The sequence below is a fragment of the Macrobrachium rosenbergii genome, chromosome 12 (genome assembly GCF_040412425.1).
Source record: "Macrobrachium rosenbergii isolate ZJJX-2024 chromosome 12, ASM4041242v1, whole genome shotgun sequence".
Lineage (NCBI taxonomy): Eukaryota > Metazoa > Arthropoda > Malacostraca > Decapoda > Palaemonidae > Macrobrachium > Macrobrachium rosenbergii.
Window position 1 is genome coordinate 18,268,001 of NC_089752.1, and position 23,878 is coordinate 18,291,878.

Here is a 23,878-nt window from a genome sequence, read left to right on the forward strand (position 1 = left end):
GAGAAATAGAATATCATTCTGAGGCGCGATGGCATTGTCAGCGACTCTATTGCTCCGTCAGGTGAGGCATTGTGCCGTTGCGCAATTTAACTAATATATATTTATTTTCTGTAACGAAAGTCCCGTCGTTAGGCTTACCGTAAATGACCTTGGTGTGAAGGAGACCATAGCGTTTGCATGATTTTAACTTATTAAAAATTAATGCCCATAATTTGTGTAAAAATGAGTCCGTATAACCTGAATAAGGCAAAGGAGTATCTTGTGCTTGCTAGCCTTACTGTAGTTTAGGCTGTTAAAATTAGCTTAACGTTGAATAGGGTCATCTCTTTCAAAAGTAGCTTGTAGTGGGCATTATGGTATGTTTCATTAGTTATAGGCCTTGTTTGCTATTCTAATAGGCTTAGCTAAATCTTGTGATCAGGGTACTTTAAACTAGCCTAGATTGAATTGTAGTTCAGAGCTGCTTAAACTTAATTAGGGTTCTTTACCATTAGAATAGACCTAATGATTTTTAAACGAGAGAAAGTAGCAGGCTGGACTAAACTGGATTATGCTAGCTTATGATACTGGCGTAATTTGGTATAGCAAAGCCTTATGTTTGATTGTCAAATTATTTTGCATTAGCTCAGGATGCTTTTTTCCACTTCATTCAGTTAATTCATAGACTAGTTCCTAAGCTAAACTATAAAACTAGTATTGTAAAATGTTTGAGTTTATAGCAGTGCATGTCTGTTATGGAAGTCTGGTCTAGGCTAGCTTACTGTAGATTTATTGTGATAAGCTTCTTAGGCTATGTTTATGGTAATTTTGGGTAATTTGCAGTTTATGTTGACACCACGTAATGCCGTTTGTCCTGTCCGCCAAGGTAAGTAGTTCCACACGAAACGCCATGTTCTCTATCTTTCTGGGGGCTCGCCCCCCCGGCTAGGTAAGGGTGCGCTGCACTAGGTTAGGTTAGGTTGGTTAGTTATGGTTTCATCATTTTAGTACCGATTTCGTATGTTGGTATTCCTCCGTGACTAGAAAACTGGCAGACGACACCCGTGTCAACGTAAACTGCAGGCGCTCTGTAATTTTAATAAGACTTAATTTTACCATTTACAGTAACCTACTGGAAATCTGTTTGTTAGTATACAGACCAGTTGTCAAGTTTTTTGTAACGTGTATTTAGTGGCTAGAGACTTTCCCATTAGATTTCATTTTTAGTTTGTGACAGTTATGGGGCATTTACACTTCAGAAAGATGAAGTACTATACCAGAAATTTGGTATTGGCCAACTAGACTACATTGGTGTAAATACAGAACATAGCCTAGCCTAACTTCCATAGTAACTTTACCTAACTTTGCCTAACCAGGGGTGAAACCCCCAATTAAATATCTCCATCAGAGATTTTTCCAACCTACTGTCTTTTTTATCTGTAATTTTTTGCAGGGGCTATGGCATGGCACCAAGAACTGCATCTTAAGGGCAAACTCCGCCACTGCCACCATGGTGATTCAGTCAAGATATTTTCGTGATGACCAAGAAAGTTTACCCCGTCTTCCTGTTCCTGCTTTGGAAGACACACTACAAAAATATCTTAAGTAATTTAACATTTTACAATGATAAGTTTGACATTACAAAGTTCTAAGTCCACATAATTGTTTAATTAATTATGTTTTGGTATGTGAGGGAGAAGGTAGCATATTTTTGTATTTGCACTTTGCAAAACGTATGTAAATATTTCTACACTGAAAACTTACTATTCATGAAAAATATGAGAATTGAATGAATAAGGTACCCCAGGAAGCAGATCGGTAAGAAGGAGGTTGTAAGATTTAGTACAAGAATTATAGGGCTGGATTTTTCAGGAGAAGCGTTTTTAAAGTTTCAAAGTCCTATAACTTTTAACACCTTTACCCAAAGCAACAAAACTTGCTATCATAATTAGATAAATAGTCTCCACTTGAGTGTGCTTTTAAAAATTGTTTAAAGTTATAGGACTTTGAAATCTTTTAAACGCCTGAAAAAAAATCAAGATTTTGGAGTTCGACAGTCTTGTAATGATGGAGCGATGTATGTTAGTGTGAACATTTCAAGATATGGATAATGGGACACTAGTAGAGTAGTACAGTACGTTGCTATATAATAATGTTTTTCAAATAATGCAGTGATTGAGAACTAGAAGGGTTTATGCATATTTTCATATATGTAAGCCACAATTTTACCAGTGCAGAAAGCTTTATGACATTAAAATGGGGTAGCTTTGAAAAAACACTCATAGTTAATCATTTGTTTATGCATGTCATAGCCATCGCTAACAGTCACACAAAAAAGCTATCATACCAAAAGTCAGATTCAAGAAAGAGTTTAAGATATGTTTTTACAAGAGATTTTAGGGGCTGGATGCAGAAGGAAGTTGGATGGAAGGCCTGTTTAGCATACTGTTCCCTTTTCCATTTTTGTGTTGTACTATGATAAGCGCAGTGGTCATTCAGGTCATCTAACCAAACTGCTAAATTCTTTTCTAGATTTTTCTAGGGTTACCTTAAAGGAATTGTTTTAAAAGGGAAGGGAAAAGTGGAGTAAGACAATGTTAAAGAATTTTGAATTAGATTGAAGAGGACATAAGTGAAGAGTAACTTGGACAGCTTAAGTCACATTTCAAAATTTGTGCAGCTCAACTGAAAGAGTCTGAAAGAAGCAAAGTAATATGAAGGATGAAGAGATGAAGGAAATTATGAAATGTAAAAGACATATTGAAGTAAAATGTAATGTATTGCAATGTTGTGTTTACACATGATTAGGAGCACTATATACTGCATCACAGTATGAGTTTGAAGGTAAAGTTCAATTGGCCTGATAAGAAAAAATAGTCTTATAATAGAGAGTATTAGAAGGGTAACACCTTGTGTTACAATGATTCTGAAGTGAGTTGGAGGGCCAATTTAAATCTTAGTTGTAATTATACAGCATGTCTGAAGGGTTGCTGCAAGATACAATGGACAGTACCCACTTAAAGTATTATTATAATGAAAGATATATAATGTGAACATTTTGGGAGTATTTACTGAACTGGAGTGTTTCATGTATGTCAGTACTGTATATTAACATGAATGGAATGGTAGGTCTTCCTGTTGTCTAACGTGTTGCCTCCTTAAAAAGGCTTAGTCTCGATGTCTTGTTGAGGTTTGTGGTCTTGCATGAAATATAAAATGACTAGGTACTGTACCTCAATGATTTCAAATTCTCTGATCAGTAAAATTTATGGTTTCTCCTGCTACAGGTACACTTAATGATTGTATAGAAGGAAACACAACATTGGAATTGTATTGTAGTTGACAGATTGATTATAAGGTCATGTAAACAGACCACTGTATATTAGTCAGCAAATTATCCTTATGCTATGAAATAGGTTTTACCTGCCTATTGTGGATTGTTTTTCCAGTCCTTTTTTTATAAATTGTAATTTATTGTAGCATGGGCTAATCTCATTTTCTTTTTTAATTTTCAGAACGGTAAAACCTCTTGTAACCGATGATGAGTTTCAATTAACAGAAGAGCTTGTAAATAAATTTAAGTCTTCCGATGGAGTTGGCCCTAAATTGCAGCATAAATTGTTGGAAAGAGCAAAGACTAAGGATAATTGGGTAATACTTAGTGGTTAATGTGTTTAGGGTTAATATATTTGTATCCATACAACAAACAAACCACATTTTATTTATGGTGCCATAATACTTATACTTGATAATGGATGAAACATTTACTTTAATAGGTACAATTCCCACCACTGTTGGGAATTCCCCAGCCTCACCTGCAACACTTATTTAATGGTCAGTTTGCACTGTAGTGAGAGGTGTAGAATGTCTATTTTTCCTTTACTTTATCATATTTTTAATATTGAGATAGGTTTACATTCAGTAATCTTTTTTTCTATTCTACTGTAGTTTTGTTTTATTGAGAATACAGCTTTTATGCCACAGTGAAATGGTTTATATTTTCTGTAGATACATAACCATTGTGACAGAATAGTTTCAAAATTTTGTTATGATTCCTCTGTGTCCTGGAAAAGTATCAAGTAAAAAGGGAGAGGTTATATGGATGTGGGTCATGAGAAGGCTTTTTGCAAAATACTGTGGCAAGTGGCTAGATTACCATTGTGAAAGCTGAGGGTACTGGGAAGACTTGAACAAGTCATAGCAATACTCTGTAACTTAACACAAGATCTAGGTGGCAGACAGTAGGAGAGGTGTAGGGGTGAATGTAGTGCTATGTACTAAATGTAATTATAGATGTTACCAGAGATGGTCAGGATTACAAAATGTATGTAGAGTAAGAGATTTTCAGTGCTTAAAATTTATAAGAAGAGCTAATGATGGAAAGGGGATTAGAAGAACCATGTGATTGAAATTGATGAGAAGGATTATGTTTAAATATGAAATTATTTTATTGATAGTAAAGATGAAAGAGTGGGACGGTTAGGTGGAGATAGACCAGAAGGAATAGAGGAAAAGTAAAAGAGAGGGGACAGTGAAATTTTTGCCAAAGGGATGCCACAGAGAACTTTTACTACTGCCTGGAGCATGCTGCACAAGGTGCAAATGGTGGTACCACCCATATGATGGTAGAGATTTTATGAATACTGTGTATAGTACCATTATTATGCTTAACTGATGAACTTATTAGCTTTTGTATTGGATGGTAAACTGAAAGATCTGACTGGAAAGAGCCTGATTCTGTGAGGATTGAAGTCTTTTTTTTATGTTTTTAATTTAGGATTAAAATTTGGTTAGGAGAAAAGAGATTGTGATAAGGAAAGACTATCAGAAAATGTCTAGTAGTAATGGTAAAACTTATATAATATATTTTACAATAGAAGCTCTTAATAAATAAGTTGAATGAGCTACATGGCTAGAGGTTTTTCTAACAGCTAATCTCTTAACTGACATTTGGAGACAAAATACCCATGCCTTGCATCATTTTATTTTCTTTTGTGTATTTTTATCTTCACCTTTGTTCATTTTTTGTGTTTTTTTTTTTATTTTCACCATCTTTGTATTGTGCCTATTCTCCATTTATATATCATTTTACAACTCATTTATTTGCTTGCTGATTTTGACAAACGTGCCAACAAGGGTCCCTGAACTCCTTTGTCTAAGTCCCAGAATGCCTTCCCATAAGAAGTCCTCACAACCCTAATTCTGCTTCATGCAAGAATGGTCTAATTCATTGTCTCAAGACACCTTTCCCATGTGGAAGTAACGGTTGTCCATGACATGTTGTTATTAATCGTGGAATGGAGGCCATCTCTTCCCATGCTATGTCTAAGAAATGTGGAAACTGAAGTGGTGAGATGTGCCAGAGAAACCATAAAAATGTAGCATTTGCAATCAGTGATGGGAACCCAATACTGTTCAGGCTAATATCTTCACCCCCTAGGATCTTGTTCATCCAGTAATAGGGGTTGATGGAAGAACAAATACAATTTATTCAAGACATTGTCTGAATTCTTTATGCCTGTTGCAGAGCTACAGCATGATAATCAAGAAAGATATTATGAAAGAACCAGTAATTGCTGCACCTTCAACTTGCAACAGCCCTACCACTAATTAATCTCTTATGTTGGTGAATAAGTATAAATAATAGTCTTCGATCAGAAGTCAACCCACAGACCACCCCTTAAGTAATATTAATGCATATGCGTCTCAATATGTCTGTCTCACTGTATCCTCCTTTAGCCTTTACTGTATATATTTGTAAAAATATATACAGATAAAGGTAATTAATTGATAATTATCCATATCTCGTCAAAGGTAAATTTTTTAAAGTACACACTTGCTAAAGTTATAAAGGTTCTTTTTTTATTCTTAAAACACTGAAAATTCAATTATAGGTCTGGGAATTATTACTATGGTAAAATCTTATTCATAAATTCTTCACAGTCTCCTTGATATGTAATATGGTCACCCTCTCTCATTTTGAATAAACTTGACTGGGAGATAAGCAAACAGTTATAATTTTGTCTTATAACTATATTATAGTCTCTCTCTCTCTCTCTCTCTCTCTCTCTCTCTCTCTCTCTCTCTCTCTCTCTCTCTCTCTCTCTCTCTCTCTCTCTCTCATTAATTAATTAAAACAATTCTGTTACTTCTATATTTATTTTATCATTATCAGTAACTTTGTTGGGAGATAGCTAAGGAAATGTAGACTTGTCTTTTGGTTATATCATTGGCTAGTAGTCCATAGTCTAGCCAATTACAAAACTTTGTAAGAATTTAGATCCTCCAAAGATCTGGCAGTGGTCTGTACCAATAAGTCTGGATTTTTTACAGTTCACTGTACTTACAAACTATTCTCCTTCCAACCTTCTTTGTTAATATATATTCATCTGAAACTTGTGTTGTAATTGTAGATAGGCACAGTCAAATAGGCCTATGTTGTTAAAGTCTGCATTTTGTTTTTAGAATATTTTAGGTATTCACTTGCAACCAGTTACATGCCATAGGTGAACCTACAAATTGTAGACCATGCTGCTATATTAAGAGTTTTACTATTACCTTAGCCAGGTAACTGTTTCTGTTTGCTTATATATTCTTGATATGATTAAGGAAATGTATTTGGGTTTTTTCAGCTATATGATTGGTGGATGAACACTGCTTATCTTGACTATCGATGGCCAGTTGTTGTTTGGTCCTCTCCAGGTTTAGTCTTCCCATTACAAGAGTTTAAAACACTTGATGATCAGCTTAGCTTTGCAGCAAAGATGATTGTTGGAGCCTTAGATTATAAGAAGATGGTTGATGAGTAAGTTGAAAAAAGTGTTTATTATGAAGTTGTTAAAAAAATCAGAGTGACATTTTGAAGGATTTGTTCTTAAATGTGAACAAAATTGAAAATTCTCTTCACAAGCTAATCCGTCCACTTTTCTTGTATACTATAGCAGTTCATTATTTTATAGTGAAGTTTATAAAGGAATTTGCTATTTTGTTCATGTAGTTATTTAGTTCACTTTCTTATAATTTTTAAATTTTTATATATAAGGATTTTTTTAATTTTTAAATTTTTATATATAAGGATTGTTATACTAGAAGAGTCATCATTCTAGGAATGTCAGAATCATGTATAATAACAGACAGTACGATAATCTTTGTGACTCCTGAATATATGTAGTGCTTTATTGATTTTAGATTATGACTGTGTTCTGTGTTTGTATGTTAAGGATGAGAAATGTTCAGTTCTATGTACTGTATCATTTCCATTTTGGCAGCCCACATAGCTAACTGTTTACTAGGTTGATTTTTAGGTGGTGTTACTTTTGCCTCCTCTCATCAGATATTCAAGTCCTCAAAAGTGCTGAATGCTGAAAGTGCCCCATTGCTTGGCAGTCTAAATTCCGAATAAATAAAATAAAGTTTATCTAAACTTGTACACTTTCATCATGACTCCTACCTTGTTGAGGTCTATAATGTCCTTAGACATTAGAAAAAGGACCTAGATGAAGACTTAGATCAGATGGGAATTCAGGATGAAAGTATGCAGGACAGAATAATGAAGAAAGTTCATTTCATGGCCTGGCCTAGCTCCATGAATGGAAAATCAGGCATAAACATGTTGATGATGGTGATATATATATGATTTTTTATATCATGATATTTTGAAGTTTTGCATATCATCATGATGGACTTTCTATTAGTAACTGGAGACTTTTTTGTAACTGGAAGTCATGTGGATATTTAATTTTATTTACATTTCAGGAAAACTGTTCCAGTGGAATATATGGGCAAAGATCAATTAGATATGTCACAGTACTTTAACATACTGGGAACTTGTCGCATTCCTGGAGTGACAAGGGATTCCATTAAGTTTTTTGGAAAGGAACTTAACCCTCCAAAGCATATTGTTATTGCTCACAATAACCATGTAAGTTTGTTGTCTCACTTATGTTTCAAGTAAAAATATTATATTTTCAATGCTACTGTTATGAAGTTTTTCATATACCGTTATGTGTATAAACAGTCAGGATAATTCTTTAATGTTTTGCTGGAATGGGAAATATATTGTTTAAGTATATTTATATATTTAGTTTCATCGCACATTTTGTTTGTTTTATGCATTTGTTTTATCTTGCAGTTTTTCAAAATTAATGTATATGGGGATAATGGAGAGACACTAAGTGTTCGCCAGTTGCTTCATCAATTGCGAAATGTGGTTGAACGCTCTACTCACCCAGCAACCCCAGTTGGTCTTCTTACTACACAAAATCGCAATGTATGGGGAAAAGCTTACAAGAAAATTAGGAAAGGTACTCATTTTTTAATTTTGTGTGTATGACCATGAGTTTGGATGTTGAATTGAACCCCTATTAGCAAAAATGGGTTTAAAACATTTCACTTAGTCACAGAATAACCAGAATTAGCTAACAGTACCGGTAACAAGTCAATTTTTACACAAATCCAAAATCAAAAATACCAGAAAAATATAATTAATTAATGCAAAACATACAAAAATAGCCCAGCTAGTAATGACAAAGCAGAACATTAACACCAGGAAGATAAACCATAGATCTCCAAAAACAAAGCGGAGAATTATAATACAGTATACTTAATCTTTGCTGGATCACAACAAACAGAAAAGAAAAAGTTGGTCAGCACAACGAATCTACTTTAGAGCAATGATTAGTTAACAACTTGTTAGCTAGTGAATAAACACTAAAGTTCTGAGAATAATAACATAGAAAAGACTAAAATAAATGAAGAGTGATGAATGCTTAATTATGTGTTGGAATAGCAACCCTGCTTGAAAACAGAATTGCAGACTCATGAAATATTAGGAGAAAGGTTGAGATATGCCCAAGGGTTCAGGTTGCTTATACTTTTTCAGGCTATTATACTTCTTGTCTTGTACTTAAAAACTGTTGAACCTGGAGAATGTTGATTACACAGATTAAAGGCTTCTATATATCATTGTTAGGGTAGTGATAAAATGTTTAGGAACTGTCACAAGTTGCAGATGGAGAAATGCTAAATTACGGAACTGGGTTAATGTGAAATAGATCTAATTGGAGACTGTTTCTTTGGAAACCATGTGGGGGGAAAAAGTATTTAATCTTACCATATCTTTTGCAGATAAGATGAACAGAGCATCAGTTGATGAGATACAGCAGTGCATATTTTTGTTAGCATTGGATGGACCGATTGTTAATCCTACAGGGAATATTATGACTGATGCTGCTCTGAACTGTGTACATGGCAATGGTCCAGAAGGCTATGCTGGCAACAGGTGGTATGACAAGACTCTACAGGTGAATTTTTCAGTTCATTTTAGACAAAGTTAGAGGTGATGTTTTTTATATAATTAGAAGTACACAAGTTGGTTCTAATTTGGGATTATTGATTATTAGGAAATTTTCAGCTAATTTGTTTTGATGTTTATTCATGGTGTAGCTCATTTGATATAAAATAGAACTTACAAAGCCCTAGCAGGTCCTTGTCAAGTAAAAAAAAATGATAAGTGCACATCCAGTTTTTCAAAATCCATAGCTGCTTCATAGATGATGGAAGATTTCCTTAAACAGTCTTTCAGGTAATTAGCATAAGTATCTTATGCTAATTGCTGCCCTTGAAAACATTGGTAAAAGAATTCCTCATCAGCTATTCAGGTTGTTCTGATGGGAATAAAAACCATCACTTTTTATGTAGGAGTATTCTTCAGTGCAAGCTGGAATTGTTCATTGAAACTACTGGAGGTAGGTGGTTGAGTTTTGGGGGAGAACCCCCATTCTTCTGCCATCACCGAGCACTTTTCTTTGATCACTGTCAAGTGAGGAGGTCTTTCAGTGCCAAGTGGTAACTTCCTTTTTCTTTATGTTCAGTATGGTGATGGTGATGGTGATTTTTCGTTGAAATAGATCTGTCTAAGAAGAATGAACAATGAAGGTTTGAAGGATGTGAGCAAGTTTGTGAGTTTTTTATATCCTCTGTGTCTGTGGATACCCTCTGATATTGTTAATTCTGCAGGAGTAGGACCTGCAGTCCTGATCTTCCTTGTAATGAGTGTGCAACAGGGTCCATTTTGTAGTGGAAAAGGTTTGGGAACAAGAGTAAAGACTGAAATAGTGTTTGCCATATAAAAACACACACACACACACACACACACACACACACACACACACACACACACACACACACACACACACACACACACACACACACACACACACACACACACACACACACACACACACACACACACACACACACACACACTAAACCTCTCTCTGCTCCATCCTTGTGTACACCTCTGGCCTTCTCTGAGGGGGTTACATGGGTGGTCAACATGCTCTCTTGTCTAGGGACAAGTGACATGCACACACTGGTGTCTCCTCAGGTGAAACACCAATTCATGCATGTGCTTCACCACCTCCTACCTCTACTAGGTCAGCTGTTTCAGGGCATACTACTTCAGCCAAGTATTAGTGGAAGATTTGGCAGTATTTTAGGAGTCTAATGCACTTCCAAAAGAGTTCTGCCTTATAGGGTTTCTGAAAAATTGGCCTGTGGTTGAGGTGAGGATGATTTTGGAGAAGGATGCATTGTAGTGGCAGGCAGCTGATCTTGGGTTTTCACAGTCACCTCTTCCTGGAGGAGAAGACAACTGGCAAGTGGAGACTAGTCATTGATCTCTCTTGTTGAATGATTTTGTCTTCAAGACGATTTAAGATGAAACAGCATGGTGCATTTTGGATTCCATCAGAGGATAACTTTGTTTTCTGTGGATCTGGAGGACAATTACTTTAAAGTGCCTGTCCATCACTTCTCCAGGAAGTACTTCTGTTTTGACTGCAATGGGACTGTTTACCAGTTCAGAGCTCTGATTTAGGATAGCTCTTCAAGTGTTCATGTGAATGTTTGCCTTGGTGTTGGCTCTGTCTCATTTGCACATTATATGCCTGTTATGTTACCCGTAAGATTGGCTAGTTATGATGTCCTTGAAGATGTGACTGCTGCAGAACAGAGAGACCTCTTCTTATTTTGTCATGACCTGGGGATTGTGAGAAATTGGGAGAAGTCATAACTCATACCCAAGCAGCAGGCATGTACTTAGGAATACTTAGTAGGCTTGTCAGCAGCGAGTCATTCCTTCAAATCCTTGTGTTAGCAGGCTCAGGGAGGTTTCAGTGCAGCTCCTGTTGCAATAGAAACAATCATCTCAGCATTTGCAAGCAGTCCTAGGTTACCTGTTATCTCTAGAGAAGCTTGTCTTGCTCAGCAACTCCACCTGTGTTTGCTAAAGTGGCAACTGAAGTGACATTTGTCGGCCTTAAGCAGTACTCCCTCTCAACCTGTGCTTTGAGCAGGGAGATCAGAGAGGACCATGCATGTTGGCTGGATGACAGGAGCCTTCTTATGAGAGTTCCTTCAAACTCTCTACTCACAGAGATGCTTCAGTTTTTGGATGCATCGGAGTCAGGGTTGAGGTGTGCACCTGAGCAGCATGTATATTTCATGTGAGTGGACGGAGGATGAACCTCATCTGTACATTAATGTGTGAAAATGCAAGTGGTGCTACTAGCTTGGCAAGCATTCCAGGAACATCTGATGGGTCACTCCATAGCGTTGATGAGTGACAACACAACCATAGTGGCATATGTCAGCAAAGCAGGGGGTGACCTCCCTTCATCTCTATCAGTTTGCAAGGCAGCAGATGCAGGGGTGGGTAGTTTGTCACGTCATCAAGACATCCTGGCAGGAGGAATGTTTTGGTAGACCAGCTTAGCTGCCAAGGGCAGGCGGTCGGGATGGTTCTCACATCCTCATTTGATGGAAAGACAGTTCAAGCTTGGGGAATGCAGATCCTTGGGTGGCCCTTGCAAATGCCTTTCAAGTCTCATGGAACAATCTGGATGTTTATGTCTTTTACTCCATTCAGTTTGGTTTTTTGAGTGATCAACCAAGTAGTGATCACACCAGGGCTTACAGTGACCCTGGTACTGTACTCCTTTGTTGCCCCTATGTTAAGTAGTTCCCCAATCTACTGGTTCACATCATCAAGGTTCCCAGAAAGATTACCCTGTGGGTGCCTTAGAAGGATTCTCTCTCTAGTTGGAGCATCTTTTTAGTGGACTCTGTCATCTACCATATCTAAGACAAGCCCCTTTCAATTTCTACAGTGAAAGGCTATTACTCTGCTTGAGCCAGGTCTTGAGATTGAAGGGCATAAATATCTCTACTTAGGTGGTGTTATCTTGCTCATGAGGAGCAATGATCAGTCTTGTCCTCCTCAGGAGTTTCAGCCTCTGGAGTAGAACATGACTCTTTCTTCCACAGTCTGACTCATGTGCCTTATGAACCCTTGGTGTAGGCTTCAGCTAAGATTTATCACCCAAGACTGTTTTTCTTCTAGCATTAGTCTTGACAAAGGGTATCTGTGATTTTCATGGAATTTCTTATCACATCTTACTCAAAGGGTTTGGAATCTCTCATCTTGTTTGTTCCTGAGTTTGCAGGTAAAATCCAGAACCCATCAGTCCATGATGGGAGATATGAGAATTTCAGTGTTCCCTCTCTCCAGAACTGTGTTGGTGGTGATCTGGATGAGATGCTTTTATACTCAAGGCAGACTGTAATGGATTACTATAGAAATACCTCACCTCTTAGGCCAGAGTGTTAACAACACTTTTTTGGTACCAACAGCACAAGGAAGTATCCAGAAATACCTTTTCTCTCTGGCTTGGTGCTATAATCAAACAAGCTTACGACTTGTCCAGCAAAATGAGCAGTCTTACAGTTTGGGCAAGAGCTCATGATTCATGGGCTGTAGGAGTGTCACTTGCATTACAGAACTACTTTTAAGTAGCACAGGTAATGAGGGTAAGTGTCTGGAGAAATCAGACCACATTTACCTCATTCTTTCTGAGGGAAGTCTCCCACAATTTTTCCATGAGACCTGTGGTGACTGTTCAACAGGTTTTGTAATCATCCAAGCTCTTCTTAGACAGAAGAGTATCCCGTCCAAGGTACTCAGAGGATATAAGGTTAGGGTTGATTGGTAGAGCGACCGGCTCCTCTCTTCCATCTTACTTCTTTTCCTCCCTTTGCGAGGCAGCAGCTCCGGCCGTGTAAATGCTGGAATGGGCACAGATGCAAGCTTACTACACAGTTTAGTATTTGGTGCTAGATATTTGGCTTATGAGATGTGACACTCTCCACAGGCATTTTTTCAGAGGGGGTCCTGGTAGAACTGTAATTTGAACCCAGTTGACCAGATCATGGCTGCCTTCTGACTAGTCACCCCTCATAATGATCAAACCTGGTTCTCTGAGATTTCAGACACTTGTCACTCAGTCTCACATCCCAATTACTCTGGCATCCCTATGCCAGACTGAATAGGAGGTTTATGTTCTGTAAGAACAGATCACAAATTTTATAAGAAATTTCTATTTTCCCTAAGTATACAAACCAGTCTTTTGTGATAATCCCACCTCAACCTCTCTGCTTAGTCCCTGGTGCTGAAGGAAAAAGTCTTCAGGATGGTAGGTGAGTGGGTGTATCCCCTCACTCACCCACCTTCCACCAGTCAACTACCTTGTTACCAAGTTTCAAGAGTGATTCCAGCTTGTGTTGATTAATTCTTGTACATAAAAGGCTCTGGTTTTTACACCTAGAATATTTACACAAAAAAAAATTGATTCTTAGTTACTCCAATGTTTTCAAAAGCCTGAATGTCAGTATTTCATCATTTTGTTTAGTGTGTTTTAAAGTTATTGTATGAGTTGTATATCTGTAACCTTTGGATGGATTTTACACGGTGACAGAATATTCACTGTGCTGGATAAACAAAAATTTGTATGAAAACATTTTCACTTTCATAACTAGATGCATTGTTTATTTTTTTATTTGTATTTCATAGTAAGATGTATATGTACCAGGAATTAATTCAGATGTAGTGGTTTGAAAAGTACATTACATTGACTTAGACTCTTGCTAATGCTTCAAGTAATTTTTTTCTCAAAAGTATTGTCATAGGTATTTTGTATGGGCACTATGCACTGTAATTTGACTTTCATGGGTTATGTTTGTGATTTTTTGCATTTTTTACTCCTACGTTGATGTTCTACTGTACTTTATTTGAAATTACTTTTATTTAATGCATATGGATTGCTTGAAAAGTGTGCTGTGGTATACATGACTGCATTAATTAACTGTATTGGCTAATCCAACCAACTCTTTCCTTCCTGTTGATTCAGATTACTGATAGAATTGTAAATTAATGTATACTGTAGGATGAAAGGAAATTCATTTTATAATTTATTGTTTAGTGCCTAATGTCTGAGGAACTTTAAGTTACATATTACACCTCCAATTTTTAAATAAACTTTGCTTAGCTTTAATGAATTTCAAGTTTCATACTTCTTAACAGTTCATTGTTGGTAAAAAAGGCGCAGTTGGTCTTACGTATGAGCACACTCCAGCAGAAGGGCCGCCTATAGCAAACTTGATGGATCACATCATGGAATATATGTAAGTTTTCAATGTTAACATTAAGCATTGTGTCAGATTTCCAGTGTGCAGTGTGAATTGTTTGTTTTTTCATTATTTGGTTTGGTCAACATAGTATATGAAAATAAGGCTGAAGTGCTTTTCTCTTATGAAAGGTCAGTTATGCATGGAATAATCAGTGAATCTAGTTTCATAATTCAGTCTTTGTCTACACGTGTCAAAGAGTCGAAAATTCTCTACCATGTCAATATCAAATGCAAAACGGATAGTCTTCCCTTCCAAGAATGAGTTTCTTTGCTAAAACTTAGACACTCTTGATTTTGGAAAATATCTATACAGTAAACCCCCCATATTTGCGTTCTCATGATTCGGGGACTCACCTTTTCATGGATTTCTATATGGAACATATATACACATTATTCGCTGAAAATTTGACCATTCATGGTATTTTTCACTGAGAAATATTCACTAATTACTGTATTTTCATATAATTTTCATAACTAAATGTACCTTTTGTGATAAAACTATGAAAATACTCAGGTATAAGCATTTTTAGCAGGTTTTTTTGTGTTTGAACCATAAAATAGGCAATTCTAAGTGTTTTTAGAGGGGTTTTAAGTATTCGCGGATTTTAGCTATTTGCAGGGGCGTGTGTTACGCATCCCCCGCGTAATGGCCTATCTGACAATTTTGATTATGGAAAAAAATTAAGATTTCTTGTTTACAGTAGCAAAGAAAGCTGTAAATGATGAAATACTTCATTGAACAATTTTCAGATTTAGTATCCATTTTACTAAGAACTGGGCTTTTGTTACACTTAGGAGTACATTCAGTATACAGTATGGAGAAACCCAGACTTTGAGGTAATTAGGAAAGTGCTTGTGTTTTTTATACAAATGTGCATACAGATTTAGGCAAGCTTTTCTTTCTAAGTAGTAATGGTAAGTATATCTTTTTAAGTTGATGTATTGGTATGTGCTAATTGGAAACATTTGAAATAGTAGCTTTAACTTTTTGTCACCTATGTTTCACCGTGAAGAGGCTGATTTTATTGCATTAGTTTTGTTACTTTTTCTAATTGTTTATGCATGGTAGCCTTAGAATATTGTAGTTTGTTAAGTTATTTTTATTTTTTATTTTAATGTAATGTTTTTATGTTAATACACTCCCATCTTGTGGATTGCGTTCGACATGCCATTACCAGTGCTAGTAGAGAAATTTATAGGTGTTCATACCAATTACAAACCTCTTATGCTAGCTTAAGACTTAACACTTAGTAAAGGGCAGATAGCCAGTGCTGAATAGCAGCTGAAATGAGCAGTTATGGTCAAGTATGAAGTAGTTCGGTGATCATTTTTGTAAATTTTGCAAGCTGGCTTTCAGTATATATTAGCAAATAAGAACACCCTCCCACGTTGTGTTTATATAGTAGTTTAACCCTCACAATCTGGGCTAATGCAGTATATGGTAGCATCACCCCAGACTGTTTGAGCTTTGAGGTTGGCCAATTTTTAAAAAAATCATGTCAGTGGAAGGAAGATGGTATAAAAATTCTAAATTTTTTGCATGTACTACAATGAGTTGTCTTTTCTGATACTTTCACTTAACATTGTAAGATTGCAACCACAGCTTACATTCCAAAATATTCATTACTGGGTTCATCCAATGTACTTCTGTAGCTTTTTATGTCTCACACTGTGGTCTTAATGGCCATGGCCAGGATCACTGGACTCGAGGCTGGCCAAATGAATAAAGTTTGAATCTTTCTTAATGATTACTATTATTTTCTTCATCAGGTCTGCTTTATTTTTTTATTGAGGATTTGAAGGCTATTTTATATTTATAATTAGTCTTAGTGTTGAGCAGTAAATAATTTGCATTTATTTTAGGTTTTCCTTTGAAATTTTTTCTAGGAACTTTGGAATACTTTTAAACTACTGTACATGGTCTGGCCGGCTATAGATTAAAATAGGCCATACCAGATTTTACGCTTTCATTAGTTCTACATTCTTAACTAAATTTTTAATTCTTTGTACCTCGCCCTTTGGAATGTTTTAAATTTCTTACAATTTTGGTTTAATGAAAACATAAAAATCCATGAGTAATGTATTTTTTTTGCATGTAATATAATATTTGTTTATGTGTGTAGATTAGTAGCTATCTTCCCTGTATGGAGCCGCAGTACATTTGAAAGCTTCTTTGCTTGTAAAAGATTGTTTGCCGACTTGATTTTATTTTGAATTAGTGGTTGTATTTTGTTTAATTTTTTTCAAGGTTTATTATAGCATCCAAAACTTTCCTTTGCAGAGCTTCTGGCAAAGATGGTTTAGAGTAAGTTTAAAATTGTGTCTTCTCTGTCTTCTGTATTGTAAGTAATGTTTTGATAATTGTTTGTTCCTTGGAATTATATGAATTATGGTACAGCTAAGTTGAAGTTGTAAGACATATTTTATAAAAAAACTTTCCATGATTCTTTATTTATAATGATATTAATGCTATTATTACTTTAATAGGTTTGAAGTGTCCTACCTTATATATTTGAATGAAGTATCTTAAATACTTGCATACCATTTGCCACTGTTAGAGCATTTTAATGTCATCACCATAGCAAGTTGGCATTTATAACTATATCTCAGATTAAACTTAATTCATAATACTGTAACGTTGTGACTTATGACATAGGGCAGGACAAAATCAGAATCAGATAAATAGTTTTAAATGTACAGTATTAAAAAGTGTATACTGTAATGGAAACTGCTACTGGCAAATTAAGTAACAAAGTTGCTGGTCAGTAACAAGAGGATACTGTATGTGTTGATGCACTGCAAACTGCAGAAAGGTACTTACAGTACTTCATGTGTGTAAAACAATTTTTGCAGAAGAAATAAGGTATGATAAACTCAACCAAAACTGAGGATTTGAGTAGAAGAAACATGTACACAGACATCCTTATATGCAAAACTCTAACTACACTACTGATATGAGAATGTTTTGGAATATATATACTACTAAGTTAATATGGAAGTCAAGTTGTTTTTTAACAACTACCATATTTCACAAAAAACAGTTGCTTCAAATTTAGAAGATAAAGTATGTGAGATAAGATCAGTTGTGATATAGTAACTTGCTGTAAAACTGTTTGAATATTGACATATTTTTCTAGCAGGAACATAGTGAGTATAATAAAAAATTGCTGCAGTAATAGGTCAGTATAAATCTATAAATTGAAAGCTAAACAGGATTTTCTCAATAAAGAAATCAGTTGAATGAATGATGAAAATTGAAACCCTCAAAAATTTTTTGCCATCAAAAACTAATTTTTGTATTTTACATCAGGTCAGTACTTGGATCAATGTTGTAGGGATTGCATTTCCATGGTAATACAAAAGTCTGTACAGTCACCATCGGACTTATGAACGAGTTACATTTTGGACAGCTGTTCTTATCTTGAGTTTTTTGTAGGTTGGTTTTTAATAAACATTGCATAATTTTTGTTGATGTTTACATTATTGAGGTAATTCAGGAGAGTCAAAGGTTATGCTGTTTTCTCTGCATTTTCAAATCATGCAGTATTATAAAGAACTACTTTGGATGCTAGAAAGGTAAAAAGAAGAAAATAAAATTGAGATTTATGCAACATTAAAAATTTAGTATTTTTCCCATGCTTTGAAAGTTATGAACTTGGAGAGAATCTTGTAGGAGCATCAGACATTGGAAGTTGACAAAAATACATGCTAAAAGTTTCCTATGGGGAGAGGAAATACAGAAAATGGGAATTCATCAAAGAACGAGTTAAATCGGGAAGAAAAAATAAGTAGGAATGATTTATGAGTATGAACTAATACTCTCGTGATTGTAAGAAGTATACATGATAGTTAATCATGAGAATACTTCGGATAATCAGGGAAAGGGTTAAAGGAACCACTTCATCTTCTTCCTTTTGTTTTTCTGTTCTTTGCAAAAATTCTTACTAACTGAATAGTTGCGCAGAGCAAAATTTAAACTTGTAACCATATCTGTTAGTATCTTTGAATGTTTGTAACGGACATGTTCGTAAGTAGGGTGGTGACTGTATTGTTTTTAAAACTTTGTAATTATGCATTCCATTTATTCAGCCCTTTTAGCAGTACTTGGAAAAATGCTAGTATTTGTTAAGGCACTCAGATAGGGTTCAGTTCTATTAGAAAAATCATTGATAGGGCCTGTTAATCAGATCATAATTTTTCAGATATAGTTAAATGTGAAAAGCTTATATATTATTTTGTGTTACTTCTACCCTTGGGCAATTAAGAGCTGAAAGTAAACGAGAGCCTCATGCACCTGTCATGGAGCTCCCTCGTCCGCAGCGACTCATGTTTAATATTACACCAGAGGTTAAGCAAGAAATTGAGGATGCCAAAGTATCATTACAGAGGTAGGTGACTGATGATATATTTCTTTTTTTTTCCATTATTGATGGCTATTCAATGATAACATAATACTTATACTGTACTGCTCATCTGAGAAATTGCTGTATTTCATGTAAAAGAGTTTGATAAATATATCTTTATTTTTCCCATAGCTTGGTAGATGATCTTGAGATGACATGCTTCAACTTCACCGGTTTTGGCAAGAATTTTATAAAATCACAAAAATTAAGTCCAGACAGCTTCCTGCAGATGGCTATTCAGCTAGCATTTTACAGGTATGGCATTAATTCTTTCTTATGTCAGAATGGTTAACTTAGATGATAGTTCTTAGGGATAATTCAGGCTTAAATTTTTTACTTATTCATGACTGTAAACACTATGATATACAGTATTTATATACAGTACAAAGAGCAGGGTTAAATATACCTTCTGTGGGACTGAATTATGACTTAAGATTCCATCTTGATACTGTAGTTGGAAAATCACAGTTAGTTTGTACACTTAGAGTGTGGGCAGGTAGAAATGTATGGCAGTAACTTCAGCACTGAAAAAATATTCATGACTAGTTGAGCCTTTTCATGAACTTGGGTGATAAGACTTATTCTAGTTTTGTTCACATTTTTCCTCTGTGTATTTGTTTGAGTGTGTGTTGTGACATTTTCTGCCTTGTAAGTTCATTCCAAGTCTTTCAGACTGCTGTGTAAGTGGTAGGCAGGGGTAAGGATATTGCTCATACCAAAACATGCCCATAATGAGGAATGGTCAGACTTCTCAAGTTAGAGAGATTAGTTATTTCCTAACTTCCCTTCTTATATTCACTGTAATGAGTGATTTTGAGGGGCCCTTATCTTTCAGTTAGCATTTGTTCATCCGCGGAACAAACCTTTGGTCTAAACATTAAAATAAATCTTATGGCACCAGCTGGAAACCGGTTTAAAAACAATAAAAAATTGTATATGCAAGGAATTTTTGGCATCTGGCATCTGATATGCAGATGAGGTGGAAGCGGGTCAGAGACTTTCTTCAGCCACCTTGGAGAGTGGACTTTGCTTTTGCTCTCCTTTCCCCAAGCTAGTTTTTGTCCTAAGCCTGCGATACCTTCCTACTGGTTGTGTTGTGTTTTGGGGTGTGTGTGTGTGTGTGTGTTTCGTGGTGTTATGCTTTCCACTAATCAATCTAAGAAGACCCGTTACCGCCAACGCATGTTTCCTGGTGTACGAGGGTTCCCATGTCCCCGCTTCCTGGCTTCTTCAGAGGTAGATCCCCATTTTTATTGCGGTAGGCGCTGTTCTAAGTTTTGTAATATCACCAGTCCGTGCCTGGAATGTTGTTCCTGGCCTGTTGTGGAGTGGAAGAAGTTCTACAAGAAGAGGGATCACAAAAGGAAGTCGGAGCCATCTTGGGAAGGATTTCCGCCTCCTCAAGTGGATGCTTCTGCTCCCCCTTCTTCCAGGCCTATTCCATCTGCTTCGTCATCCACCGATACCTTTTCTTCCATTGATTCGTCTTTGGAACCATAGTGAATTGGTCAAGGTGATTTTATGTATCATCCTGCCCTGTCTCTCTCAGGAAGGGATATTTCCCCTTCAGGGAGAGAGGAGGCAGCGCCATCTTGTTCATTTGTTTCAGATTCTGATGTGCAAAAGATGTCGTCTATTGGGGCCTCCTTAGGCCTACCCAGGGTACCCTCTCTGGATGGCCTGTTGTCACATTGAGTCTCTTCACACTTACCAATGTCGGCTCCTCCGGAAGTTCCTCCAACTACTCCCATGACTTCACAACCAGCTGCTGCCGTGACATCATCTGCTGCAGTTGGTGATCTTTTGGAGGCATTTGTTCAGACTGTAGTGGACAGACAGGAATCTGTCTTTCAAGAGAGGTATGGCAGTCCCTCTGTCAATAAAAGGCGTAGGCTTCCATCTTCATCTTCTTTGTCCTCATCATTGTCTTTGTCTCCCCCTACTCGTGCGCGAGTTAGACGTTGGAGGATTGAAGACTTTGTCGCTTCACCGTCAGAGAAGCCCAGGACTGTTTCATCAGCTTCTTCCCACGGATGTGTGTCTCCGATTCACATACGTGTTCCTGTGGATGGTGTTCATCGCTCTCCAACCCCTCGGAAGTCGGTTTCAGTCATGCATTCTTCTCCTCCTGGTTTCATGCAAGTTCGGCAGAAAGATGATAAGGCTCCGATTAAGAAGTCAAAAGTGGTGGACCCTGCCATTAGAAGTCCAGTTGTTCTGAGGCCTACAAGATGTTCTCCTTCGAGGATTAGGGTTTCCTCTCCTGATCATGTCATCTGCGGACGTGTTCTTAGCCATGTCTATGATGATGGGAATGGACGTTTAGCTTACCGCGAACGTACTAATAGGACCGTCCGTGGATCTGTTAGTGACTGTGGTTCTCCGGCATCCAGGAGACTGAAGTGTTCCATGTCTCGTTCACCTAGGAGGACCCACATACGTCGTTCGTCTTCCTGGTTCTGTGAAAGTGACTTGCGTAGGCCTAGGTCTTGTGCTTCGGTTTCATGCTTTCCTGCAAGGGATTGTGTACGTCTTTCATCTTCCCTCATCCGCATACGTGACACCTCTGGTCCAAGAGCTGTCGCACAGCCGTGTTCCTACGTTCGTGGACATGACTCATTGTTGGCAAGGGATAGCCTACGCCCATCAAGTGATTGGGATCCCTCTCTTCCATCTACCTCAGGGCATCAGCCTCCTGTTCATGAAGCAGAGGATGGGGAGAGTCAAGAGTTTCTTGCTTCATACAGGGAGGTTATTGATCTCATTTGTGAGTTCAGTAATCTCTCTGAGAGGTCTAAGGCTCCTTCTTCAATGACTCCTACGGGCTTGGATGCTTTACTAAGACCGAAGAAAGATGTAAGAATTTCTTTTGAGTTACCTTGTTCCGGGCATGCTACTTCAATCTTAAAGCATGTGAATTCTTTGGTTTCGGGATGGAATAATTCTCTGCGTTCCAACAGATCTTTTAAGCTTCTTCCCCCTCCTCTGATTCATCATAGGAAGTATTACTCAACAAGTCAAGTACCTTTGTTGAGTAGACAGCTCAACTCTGATATCATTTGCTTAACATTAATCAGGTTAGGGCTGACGGTCCTTCTTTAACCTTTCAGGAAGCATCTGCCTTGGAGTCGACTGCCTTTTCTGCCTTTGAGACTGTCTTGTGGCTAGATTTGTGGGCTTCAGTGGTAGCTAGGATTTCTTCATCCCGTTCTGCAAGTGTTTCATTTGAAAGTTCGTCTTTCATCAGGTTACTACAATCTGGTGCTAAGGCCATATCATACCTAGGCCAGTTTAATGCTAATTTATGGGCTAACTTCATACTGATGAGGAGGGATGTAACCTTCTCTAAGGTAGCTAAATCAGTTGATGCGGACTCTTTGCTTTTCTTGAGGAATGGAGATCTAGGATCTCGGCTTCTCCAGCATACAGAACAACTGGAAGCTGCAATTGTCAGATGTTGGGCTGACACTAATGATCATCTCATCCATCAGGCAGTGGCTAAGTCTTCATCTCAGTCTCACCCTTCCGCTCAAAGACAGAGTAGTCAGTCTCCTCCCAGGAAGTCTTCAAGACCTGTGGCTTCAACCAAGGTTTCCCAGCTGACTCCAGCACCAAGGAAGCAGCCTCAGCGACATCCCTTTTAATCTTGTCCTTCGAAACCAGGGAAGGGGCGTAGGGGCAAGGACAGGGGAGGATGTCGATAGATTGGGCGCCACTCCCCACCCATTGCCACTGGTGGGGGGATGCCTGGCAAGCCACTGGGCTACGTGGCAGATGCATGGAGCGGAACTGTGGGTAGTAGATGTCCTTCAGGTAGGGTATCTACTTCCTTTCAACTTTCCTCCTCCTCTCTCGGATCGACCTCTCCTGCACCTGATTTAAACCCAAGGCTCTCTGAAGCACTTAGCTCTACAAGAGGAAGTGAGGAAGATGATGGACAAAGGGGCAGTGGGAAAGGTAGTTCGTCGTTCTCCAGGGTTTTACAATCGAGTTTTCCTGGTACCAATAGCCTCTGGCGATTGGAGACCAGTGATAGATCTCTCAACTCTGAACCTTTTCGTCAGAAAGACAAAGTTCTGAATAGAGAGCAAGTGTTCCAGTTCAAGGTCCTTTGCTTCGGACTGACAACAGCTCCACAAGTGTTCACAAGAGTCTTTACTCTGGTGTTGACATGGGCTCATGCCCAGGGAATTCGCCTGCTGAGATATCCCGAAGATTGGCTGGTCTTAGCAAGTTCCTGGGAAAGGGTGATTCGTGACCTAGGGATCATGATAAATCTGGAAAAGTCCAATCTTCTTCCCAGCCAGAGGATTCTGTACCTGGGAATGGTGATAGACACAGCCTCATTGAGAATTTTCTCATCGGACCAGAGGATAGAGAGATTCAGGGCAGTAGCTCTCTCCTTTCTTTCGAAGAAGTAGCAACCAGCTCACCGGTGGCCAGTAGTTCTGGGCCTCTTGACTTCTCTGGAGAAGCTGGTCTCTCATAGGCATCTTCATATTCGGTTCCTGCAGTGGAGGCTAAAGGAGTTTATGTCCCCAGCAGGAGACTCCCCTCAGCTCCAGGTTCCTCTGTTGGCAGAGGTGAGAAGCGACCTCCTGTGGTGGTTGGATGATCAGAACCTGACGGTGGGAGTTCCTCTTCATTCGACCCCCTCCGGGTCTTCTCCTCTTCTCGGATCCATCCTCCGAAAGTTGGGGTGCTCATCTGGAAGAGCTCCTGATTTTGGGGGTGTGGAGCGCTCAGGACAAGCGGCTCCACATTAACGTGGAGATCTTCGTTGGCCGTGTATCAGGGCAAGTGGGCCATCTACTGTGATTGGTGTCGTTGACAGGGTTTCTCTCCACTTGGAACTTCTAATCAACAGACAGCTGACTTTCTAATCTATCTCAGAACAGAGAAAGGCCTTTCTGTTTCTGCTGTCAAGGGCTACAGGGCTGGTTTAGGATTAGTTCTCTGTCTGAAAGATGT

At 37.8% G+C, this 23,878-nt stretch overlaps 1 protein-coding gene across 2 annotated transcripts in view; it reads left to right on the plus strand.

The window, feature by feature from the left end:
• CRAT (Carnitine O-Acetyl-Transferase) overlaps window positions 1-23,878 on the plus strand; it is a 35,641-nt gene that overhangs the window by 461 nt on the left and 11,302 nt on the right. The window contains exons 1-11 of one of the 2 annotated variants that reach the window (XM_067113621.1): window positions 1-61; window positions 1,433-1,584; window positions 3,495-3,630; window positions 6,612-6,784; window positions 7,735-7,900; window positions 8,111-8,282; window positions 9,106-9,281; window positions 14,399-14,499; window positions 16,786-16,809; window positions 18,770-18,892; window positions 19,040-19,162. The exon at window positions 1-61 is cut by the window's left edge and continues 461 nt beyond it. In XM_067113621.1, the coding sequence (XP_066969722.1) occupies window positions 29-61; window positions 1,433-1,584; window positions 3,495-3,630; window positions 6,612-6,784; window positions 7,735-7,900; window positions 8,111-8,282; window positions 9,106-9,281; window positions 14,399-14,499; window positions 16,786-16,809; window positions 18,770-18,892; window positions 19,040-19,162 (1,379 nt within the window). In that variant the 5' untranslated portion in view covers window positions 1-28. The remainder of the gene's footprint in view (window positions 62-1,432; window positions 1,585-3,494; window positions 3,631-6,611; window positions 6,785-7,734; window positions 7,901-8,110; window positions 8,283-9,105; window positions 9,282-14,398; window positions 14,500-16,785; window positions 16,810-18,769; window positions 18,893-19,039; window positions 19,163-23,878) is intronic. The other variant, XM_067113622.1, reaches the window with a different exon arrangement.